Source organism: Eupeodes corollae, chromosome 3 (genome assembly GCF_945859685.1).
Source record: "Eupeodes corollae chromosome 3, idEupCoro1.1, whole genome shotgun sequence".
In the NCBI taxonomy this organism is placed as follows: Eukaryota; Metazoa; Arthropoda; class Insecta; order Diptera; family Syrphidae; genus Eupeodes; species Eupeodes corollae.
In genome coordinates, this window is record NC_079149.1 from 136,578,166 (window position 1) to 136,589,492 (window position 11,327).

The following is an 11,327-nucleotide window of genomic DNA, read 5'->3' on the forward strand; positions in this document are numbered from 1 at the left end:
AAATCGAAATATTGTGATTTTTGCCTCAACCAAATCCAATCAATACAGTGGTGGAATAAAACTAGCAACACATTTTAAAACAGAGACACAATTATTTGCATCTCTAATAAAATGAAAAACAAAATTCGTCATCTCTTGGAATGAAATAAGTACTAAAAGCAGTAGTTAAACCTTTTAATTAATTACAAGAAATGTTCACAAGTTTTTGAAAATACGTAATTGAAAAAGAATAAAATGATAGTGTTAAGTAAATATTGTATTTTTTTAGCTGCATGAAAAGTTTTGATAGTTGTTGTGTATAGTAAGACTTGGCATTCATCATGAATCTTTTCACGTTTTTAAAAACGCATCTAACCGAAATTATGAAAAAATATCTCAGAAAAAAAACTTAGTCTCTTTAAGAAGTTCATAGAGCCCTTTTTCGGAAGAACTATAGAAATATCTGGTGTGCTTTCACCAATAACCAAAATTGCTTTAAATGTAGAGAAGACTATATTTAATTTAAATCATAAGAATTCAACATAACATTATTTTAAAAACTGTAATTATTTTTGTTTGTTCGAAATTAAGAAAAAAAAAGCTGTTGTTACAGTATATGGCAAAAGCTTTCAGATTATGTTAATAATACATATTATCAAAAAATACTTTTCTATTAAAATTAGTTCTGAATTTCATTAATTGAAATACCAAATTTTGGAAAAAACAGAGACACACTATACTAATTGTAAGACCTGAAGTTTACCAAAAGGTCGAAGCTATACTCAGGCTTACAATGTTGGGCTGTTTTCCAGAAATTGAGATATATTTTTTTAAATGTTTGACAGACATTTTCTTTTGACAGTATCAAAGTAAATCAAGTATTTGCCCAAATACAAGGACTGAAAATCTTTAAAAAGCTTTGATTTTAGCATATTTCGCTATACAATTGAAACATTTTCCTATTTTTATCGATAAATGAGGATACCGAGCGAAAACTTTAAAGTCACATTGATAGTTTAGGTTCGGTTAAAGTGGCTGCGAATTCATAATAAACATTGATAAAAATCTATTATTTTTCTTGTTTTATTTGTTCATTGACTTTTTCTGAGATTGCAATACCCAAAAAACTCTGAAAAATGTTCAGTCCTTATATTTCCAAATGTTCCAAATGCCACATACCTCCTTTTTTATCCAAACGCTTTAATATTTAGCTTTGGCTGTCAGCAATGCTAAAAATGGTGATAACGAGAATGGCATTTTGATGAGGATATCATCATCTTATCACAATAAATCTGGTAATAGTGTTTCACCTCTTCTTTTTGTAAGCCAAAATTATTTTGTAAGGGACAATTGTGATTGAAATGTTTTTAACATTTTCAATTAATGTTGGGGCTCATTTTTAGCTTTGATTTTGGGCTACAAATATTTTGAAATTCAACCTAGTTTAAGACATGGCTTTTCTGATCACATATAGTCAAAGTAGTTCAATGTAATCATTTTTAAAATTACGCAGTGGGGCAGTTATAAAAAAAAGTCCCAAAGAAACAAAATACCTCATAAGCCTCGTTTGATTTTGAAAAAAAACAAGTTCATAAATAGAAGCTATTTAAAACCTTCCTTATTCATCGACATTTTTTCACAGGTCGCTTATAGCGTACATTAAATTTTTCTATCTTTGAATCGAAAAATTGAATTCAAGCATTTAAGGATACAGTTTATGATTGAAAGAAGAATTATAAAATCAAAATCAATGAAAAAAGTAAATATGAACTACAAGAAAAGTTCTGTGTTAAATAAAATATAATTTATTAAAGTAAAAATGAAAATATAGTATTAAAAATTTTACTTTTTTAAATCGATTTTAAATCTAGAAACTAAATGTTTAATGAAACGAGTCAATGAGCTATAACTCTCCCCTTGAGTTTTAATAAAGTTCGCCTTATTTAAAAGAATCATATTTGTTACGAAAATTCAATAAATAGACGATTTTCTTATTTTAAATGATTTTATAAAATTAAGCTACACAAATTTCTATTTTTAATTTTAGTATTTTGCTCAATCCTTGACACTTCTGAATTTCTAATAACTCATGTTAAAAGATCCGTTTTTTCACGAACTGTCAGAGTTTGGATATGTTACGCTAAGGAATTATAATTTGACTAATTAGGAAATGATTCAAGTTTAGGAGTAGTACATTTCAAAAGAGTTGGGGTTGAAATATTGTGTGGGTCATAATACTGTATTCAAAATACCATGGGTATGTCAAAATTGATTATGATATAAAATTCTGTTCGTGCAGTACAAAATTCTGTATTTTAAAATTGTGCTTGGTTAAAATTCTGTACTTCAAAATGCCGTGAAAAGTCTGAAAAAGAAAAATCGTAGCATTTTGAAGCCTAGTTTTCAAGTTATAAGTGACTTTTTTCATGAACATATCAATGTTTTGACTTTTTTTAATTGTTTATCTTTGTTAATTCGTATAAAATTTTATTAAATTCTGATAAAAAATAAATTTGTATGATACAGTATTTTGTTAAAAGAAATTTGGAGAAACAGTATTTCAACATAGGTAAAGTGTTTTGTTCTTCTAAGTTAAAACTATTTTGAAATATAGAATTTTGAAACGGACGGGTTGAGGTCGAAATACTGTATTGCAAAATACCGTTTGTATAAAATACTGCATAATCAAAATACTGTATATCAAAATTCGGTATTTCAAAATACTGTATCTCAAAATTCTGTATTTCAGATTTATCTATAGCAAAATTCTGTATTTCAAAATGCTTTTAATAAGGCTAAAAAATACGAATCGTTTTGACAATGTAAAAAAGTGCGCACATTATCAAAATGATTTTTATTTGTTAGCCTTATTTACAGCATTTTGAAATACAGATTTTTTAAAACAAAATACTTTTTTTAAGAAAACATCATTATTATAATTTTTCATAAGCATAATGTTCTATTATACTCCCTTCAACAATAATGTTGATAATTTATTCTCTGAAATAGTAAAAACAAAAAAATATATTTTCATTTTTACTATCTCATTTTATTCTTCATAGTTAATTGTTTCACATTTTTACATAAATTGTTTCTATCATTATCAACAATTGCACCAAACAAATTGATCTGTCAAAACTTCCAGGGTAATACAGTGTTATGAGATACAGTATTTTGACAATATAGCATTTTGAAACACAGTATTTTAAATGTACAATATTTTGAAATACAGAATATTAACCATACAGTATTATGACCACATAGTATCGTACAGTATGGTACAGAATTTTGACCTTACAGTATTTTAAAATACAGCATTTCGACCTGCTCCCTTTTGAAACAAGTAGAATTGTGACCAAAAACTTTCATACAGAATATTCCTCATAAAGAATTGTGAAAAACAATAGTTCTACCCGCTACCGTATTTAAATATTTAGAAAATTGTTAACGAGCAAAATGCTGACTCCGATAGAACTGGTCTTTTAAAATTGTGCGCCAAGGTTTTCAGCAGGCTTCTGCAGATTAAGAGTAATTTTTCAATTGAAGACTTATTTTTGTTGTTGTATACTTCCCATTTCTCTACATAATTATTTTTTTTTCACAATAACAAAACAAAAGAAAAATGCATTTTCCGAGAAACTGGATGCATTTGGTTTGATGTAACCTTTATTTTTTCTAGACTATTGTCCAACTTAACTGTTCGTATGGTCAAAATTCTGTATGATACTGTATGGTCATAATAGGCTGGGTTCGAAATGTTGTATGGATCAAATAACTGTTTTTAAAATACTGTATCTCAAAATATTTATGCACTGAAGTTATGACAGATCAATTAGTTTGATGCAATTCTTACAATTAAGAAGAAAATGAGAAAGAGAAAATAATATATTTTCTATCCGATTTCCAAACGGCTTTATATCTGGAAGGTCTACAACCACCTAATCTTGCATTAATGACTAACTTTATCATAAATAATTTTGAATCTTATCGTCAAACTGATATAATTTTAATTGATTTTGCTAAAGCATTTGACCCCGTTAATCATACTATTCTTTAACACAAACTTTTGGAACTAGGATTTCATTTTAAGTTTCTGGATTGGTTGAAATCTTATTTAACATCTAGAGTTCAAGTCGTTAAGATTGACGAATATCAATCTAATCAAATATTGGTTCCATCTGGTGTCCCTCAGGGTAGCCACTTAGGCCCTTTAATGTTCCTGCTTTTAATTTTTCAAAATTCTCAGTGTATTCCTTTTGCGGACGACCTTAAACTAAATCGTTGTATTAAATGTTGTGATGATTGTGTTTTATTAAATGATGACTTAAATAAATTGGCATATCTCAAAATGCCAAGTTATGTCTTGCTTTCGTAAGATTTATCCAATCCTTTACGAGTATCAAATTGATAATTCAATATTGGATCGTGTAGCACAAAGGGAGGATTTAGGTGTTATCCTTGATACTTAACTTTCTTTTCTTCCTCATATTGACTTTATAAATAAATCGAACCAAATGTTAGGATTTATAAAAACTCTTTATTTTTCTCTCGTTCGATTTTGCTTGAGTATTGCAACACACAACAACTCAATTGAAAGAATCGAGAAAATCCAGACAAATATTTCAATGTTTATGTATTATAAACTTCATTGGAGTATTGTTATTCCATCGTATGAAACTAAACTAGATGTCTCTTATTTGGTATGCAGAGTTTGGCAAATGTAATTTTAATAAGAAGTTTACTTACTAATCATATTTAGTAACTCAACTTCTTGTTCTCATGTGTATATATATTCGTGTTCCTAGTTTTAATTCCAAAGATAATATTCTTTTTTACGATTTCATAGATATCTAACTTTGTTTGTAATAAACCGATTTCTCAAATTTAGTGACTTTTTTAGAATTTGCACTAAAGATACTTTTAAAATGTATGATTTTAAATGTACTTACATCTACTTGACGTTTGTTTATATTTATATATTATTTTTATTTTTGTATATATTATTGCAGTTATATTTAAATATTTATCTATTAGTCTATAAGAGAACTTTGTTCCTTAATTGATGAATAAATAAACATAGGATTGATTGAAGTAAAATACTGAAATAATTAAAAATTTTCTATAAAAATAGCAGAAAAACGACAACCCTTTATTCTTCACTATTCGTAAAAAAATATTTATCTAAAGTTAGAAACTAATTCTTAATTAATCAATTTTTCCATTAAGGTATAATTTTTCTTGGTTTTTAATTGAAAACAAGACATTTTTGATAGTTCAATGCACTTATTAAACAACTGATGAATGATGATGAAATAACAACAAAAGCTGATGGCTCAACTAATTTCCATATGATTTCCCTTAAGACAGCTTAACTAACAGCCATTTTGTATTTTATGAGCTGACTCTTGACTTGTGGTTAGTTCATAGATGATTAACTATCGACAGAAAACTTGTTGTGAAAAATTGTGATCAATTTCTGATAAGTCTTTAATTTTAATATTTTGCAAAACTAAAATCTTGAATCATTAAATACTTTATAACATTAAATGAGAACTTAGCATTGATTTTGGTGATTCTTAAATGATAACATTTCTTTCCAAATCCTTTTTTTTCTTCTTTATTACAGAACAATCAAGGAGTAATTTAAAGTAAACACATCTGCCAATAGATCGTCGTCTTCTTCGTAGCACCATAAGCAATTAATCCACTTTTTTCTGCTCGGTTACCTTCCTTAATTCACATGTGATCTTTACTTACTCTTGAAAAACTCAAAAATGGTTGTTTGCTTACGAGTACTCGTATATTTATAACAAAAGTTTCTAAAGTACATAAGCCAAGCAGAAGATAACCTTGTTAATGTCATTTCGAGCACTCTGCATGCCACCGTTTACATTGTTTCCAAAACTTACCTTGTATACTGTGTAAAGTGGTTGAGTGGATTTATTTCCCGCTTTTGAATAAAGATACCTCTGCCTACCTTTGGCTGCGTTACACAATTGAACCACAAAAGCGAATTCGGATCTTCCTGAACGAGTACACAGTAAGGTTATAGATTATAAGTGGATTTGTGAAATGAATCCAATTCAGGAAATCTCTGCCGTTTAATCTGGCTTAAAATAGAGAGACAGTCGATAGAGACTGTCCGTAGGTACCTACATATATCGGGGGATGTGTAAAGATTACAATTATTTCAAATGTTATGATCTACTTAGAAAAATGTATATCCCGGAGAAAGATTTAATTTCCAAATGTATTTACCAGCCTTAATCGCTTTAAAGTCTTTAGGAATTAGGAATTATAGAAATGTCTGTGTGCACTTGTTAGAATTCAAAGGCGTGTCCAGCGAAAGATTCAGAAAAAGAAAGGAACTATGAATATTTTTTTAAATAAACAAATAAATTAAAAATCCAACCTTTTGACCATCTCTAAACGAGTATATTGCGTCCCGTCCTAGGATCAAACAACTGCCGCCGCTAAATGAGAAATTGAGATGTCAGAAAGTGCGGCGAAGGTGACGCCTCACTCGATATATAGTTGTCTTGTATTCATTTAGAAAATACAAAATAAAAAAGAACACTAAACCAAAGAAAAACGATCCTCCAAACAAGAAGAAATAGAAACAACCCCATAATTTCGGTTGTTCTGTTCTATACCTGTGAACTATAGAGACCCAGCGGGGCAGCAGTGCGCAGCTGGATCTGTCATTAGATATGTCACTTTCAATAATGGAAACAAAACGCTAAAGATAGAAATGTAGACCAGCCAACGAACTTTGTATCAAAAGAAATAAGAAAAAAGCCGAAACACAGAAAATTCATTTGAATATAAATTTATTTATTAATAAACAAAAGAAAAGTTTTGTTACAATTTTGTTTGTTGCTCTTTTTTTGAGTGGACGAGTTCCCATCAACGCATCACAACGGACTCGCCTGCAGAGTGAATTTTTAGGACTGTTCCGCCCCCCTATTCATCTATAATATCGGTCATTTAAATGTGGACCCGTTTGTTTTGGTTTCCCACTTGGTGGATGAGTTACACGACTTTGTCACAACAAGGCTGATCACTGATCACATCAATATGGCCTCGGCAAAGAGGCCATTCAAAATGGCTTCCCAGGAGGAATCACGCGATGATTTAACTGGTTCCGTATTTGTTGAAGAATTGCATTCGCTGGAGCTTTTCTGCGGGATTCATTGCTGCTTGCTGCATGGACATGCCGTATGGATTTGCTTGGTATGGGTTCTGTCCGGGGAAACTAGCATGGTAGGATGGTGGAGCCAGGCGGTGGTAGAGGGCAGCAGCTGCTGCTGCTCCCACATAGTTGCTGTAAGGCGATGCACTGAATTGGGGAGCACCTCCATAACCTCCGAGAATGGGTGAGAAGACTGCTTGTCGGTAGGCTGCCAATCTGGATCTATTTGCTCCAGGGTTCTTGCGGCGCAACTTGCCAGTGGTTTCTCCAATGAACACTTCCTCGGCACTGGGGTCCAGAATCCAGTAGTTGCCCTTGCCGGGATCGTCGTAACTGCGGGGAATTTTGGTGAAGCACTTGTTGAGACTTAGGTTGTGGCGTATAGAGTTTTGCCAACCGCGCTTGTTCATCTTGAAGTATGGGAATCGATTCATCAGATATTGATAAATACCGTTCAAAGTCAGGCGCTGTTCGGGACTATCCTGAATTGCCATCATGATCAAGGCGTTATAACTGTATGGAGGCTTCTTCTCGTCACCATCTTTCTTGTCGTCACTGCTATCAGCATCACCGTCACCATCCCCATCACAACTTTCCCCATCGATCTTGTCTTCACCAGACGATAGCGACTCGGCTACACTGCTCATCGGTGTACTGGTCCTCGATGGATGTTCAAAGTCCTCCGATGATGAAGTTAATTCGCCGTCGCAAAAACTCGCTGCCAACACGTTCTCCTTTTTCACACTCACTTCCTGAATACATTCCTTTTTAACATTGTTCGAGAGGATTGCATCGATTGAGAAATTTGTCTTAAACTCCAAACCAGACATATTTTGCACCATTTTCACTAAAAGTCTACACAATTTGTTTCTTTGATATTGATATTTTTTGAACTGTCACTGAACTAGGATTTTACCGTTGTTCACAACTTGAGAGACTGCTTGAAACTGATTCTGTCAGCTGCAAGTCCATCTATTTATACCAACGCCTCAGTAACTCCGCCCTAATCTGTGCCTCACGGAATTCTATCCATGGCCATGCGGACTAGGCTGCCTGTTTAGCCGGTTCTTGGTTCTGTTTGTTTTTGTTTTTGTGTAACGTCGGTCGTAGTGTAGAGAATGCAGAGGCATGACGCGATTGGTCGATTAGTCGTTGGCAGAGCATTTGTATGCAGACAGAGTCCGATTGTTTCGCAAACAGAAATCCCTCGCAACAAGGGTTGTTGGACAAACAGTGCGACGAATTGCTTGTATTGTTTGTAGACTTTTCTCGTTTCCTTATTTTTGTTGTTTTTTGAAATGTTTTTGCTGGTGTTCTAGTTTGGGGATGAGATGTTTTGTATTTATTCGGACAACAAAGATTTTGTACATTGCACAGATATTATTGCAAGGTTTAGGGTAGGCTTGGGTAAGGTATAGGGTGAGTCTGAGTGTTTCATCTCTGGCTTTAGGGCTTCTGTTTTCTTTCTGTGTGTATTTTGTTTTTGTTGTTATCGAAGGTTCAGGTAGCGAATGTGGAAACTATATACACTGGATATGAGGAGAGATGTCTTTTTTTGGTTCAGATCTTAAACCAAAATAATGTCTTAATTTGGGGTTGATGTGATATTTTGATTAAACAAATGGAAATTGATTAACGTTTTTGGTTTTCGGGTTTCAGTTATGGTGATGTTCGGTGTGATGTGATAGCTAGGTATTTGGGTTCATTAGCGGGGGAGAATATTATGTGAGTTTTAATTGTTTTGATAAATTGTTTTGGCATTTTTCAATTAATATTTTAGTATAATTCGATTGTTGGAACTTGAGAGTTATGAGGGAATTTCAAATTACATTGTGGTCTATCAAAAACTAAATTATTATTAACTTGATCACATATTCAAGTTGAACCTGAGGTTATTTAGTACGTTTTGTAAGCTAATACTGGACTTTGTTTTACGATTTTAACAATTAACGACTTTTTTAGTTAGCTTCTTATTGATTTCTTTTTAAACCAAAAGCCTTCCGAATCCTTGTGGTAATGTTCGCTTTGAAAAATTGACAGTTCCAATTTTGAGAAGAGGAGCAGTTCGGTTCTCAATGTTAAAACAGAATCAGATCAAAAGCAGTCCCAGTCATACATTTCTGAAACGTCATGTTAGTTGTCATTTTTTTTTTAATTGTAACTATGCGAAGTGATTTTTTTCAAATTTCATTATTTCTGATTTTATGACGTTAAACATAAATTTAAAGGTTTCAAATAAATTAATCAATGTATCAAAAAGCGTTCAGTTGCAATTTGAATCCCAGATTGTCAAATAAACACAAGATTTTTAAATTGATGCTTTAAAGGATATTACAAGTTGACGATTTCTTTTTATTTAAACATCTTTTTGATCAATTAATAATGCCATTAATCGTATTAATTTTATAAACAGATTTATTCCGACAAAACTGATAGACTTACAATAAAATCAGCTTGGAGGACTTCTTGTGTTTTTGTGGATAAGATTGAATTTGGCTTAAAATTAAAGTGGTTTAAAATGTATTGTGCGGTGATTTTACAATGAGATACTAGATAAAAGTTGAATTATTTAAATGTTCGTAAATTCCTTTTAGTCAGGAGATGACTTATTAGTCTTCATTTTAATCTGAACTTTTTAAAAACCTGAATGTTCATTTATTGTTTTTTACAATTCGTTTTAGAATAAATGTTTGGTTCCGGATCATTCTGATTTAAGCTACATAGGTACTTCTTTTTAAATTCAGAAATATCCATTTAAAACATTCTTTTTTTTAATTTTTTTAATACATTTCAAAAACTTTGTGTAATAACCTTAGGACTACGAATTCGTAATGAGAACAGAAATTGCTTTTATACCGTTTTGTATTTTTGTTTTAAGAACTTAGCATAAATGTATCAGCGATTTTTTGAGGTAGATACTGAAAATATGCAAACGGCATTTGAAGGAAGAGATTGAAGATTTGGAAAATAATTCACGAGTTTCATTTGAAAAGAAAACGACTTCATGAATTTACAGAGGCTAAAAAACCTGAAGTGATAGATTGATTTTGCAGTCGGATTCGAACTAAGGCCATTGAAATACCTTAGAAAAAGTATAATTTAATTCCAAGCTACATAACCTTGTTAATCTGTGCTATTATTATTTTTGTTGGGGCAAGAGGACTGCTGGGGATCTCGCAAAATGTTGGCTCAAAAACATTTTCATATTGTAAACCTAACAATATCTGCATTCTTCAACCGAGACAAGGACAGGCTATAGTCCAAGTCTTTGTTTCGTCCTAGTTTATTAGATGGAGTATAAACAAATTGTAAACAATTTGTCATTGTTCTAAATTGTTTGTTTATTCCAGTTATAAAATATACCCTCTTAAACTTCTTTCTTAGTTTTGACGTATTCTTCTATTAATCACTCAAATGCTTGATAATATTTGTCTAGGTTTTTGAAGAACATTGTAGCCGTATAAAAACCATTTGTAAAAATGCCGTGTTTTAATCAAACCTTTCAATTCCAAGAAAGAAGCTGAATTAAGGGTTTTAAAAGACATAAGCACAATATTTTAAACTATTTGTTCTTGAAAGGTGTACGCATTGTTATAGTTAGAATTTGTCTACTTACAAAATATTAAAACTAATTTCTTTTTATCAAAGACAGTGCATCTGAACACTTCTAAATAGTGACAGTTCGTGAAAAAGAAGTTAACAAACCTAAATTAAGGAACGGACCTATTAATTTAAACTGTCAGAAATCCACAATTGAGATTTAGAAAATAGCTAAAAGTCAAAGTGGCTATTTTATGATTTTAACTATACTTAAATGTTGATTTTTATTTGCTGAAATAGTTTAAAACTTATTAAAAACCATCTTGAATCGTTAATAATTTTGAACAGCATTGTTCTAAAAGGACAAAGATGTACATAGGCACATGTACTTTCGAGATTTTGTTCCTTAATTTTCACAAAACCTCCACTTCTATCCTATCCTGACAGAAAACTTGAAAACAAAAAACAACTATAAAAATGCAATCAGCAACGCTTTGTTAATGCATTCAAAAACACGTTATTGGTGATTTTGAAAACAACTGAATTTTATTAGCTTCACCACAGTTCACATTTACAACAGGATAATGAATTTACGAGACCTTCAATTTAGGGGTTG

General features: G+C 31.3%; 1 protein-coding gene across 1 annotated transcript; it reads right to left on the bottom strand.

The window, feature by feature from the left end:
• Positions 1-6,792: 6,792 nt before the first annotated feature.
• Positions 6,793-8,123, bottom strand: LOC129950106 (fork head domain transcription factor slp1). Its single transcript, XM_056061922.1, has one exon. It carries the CDS (start codon positions 8,011-8,013, stop codon positions 7,114-7,116), a length of 900 nt encoding a protein of 299 aa, XP_055917897.1. The 5' UTR covers positions 8,014-8,123; the 3' UTR covers positions 6,793-7,113.
• Positions 8,124-11,327: the final 3,204 nt, after the last annotated feature.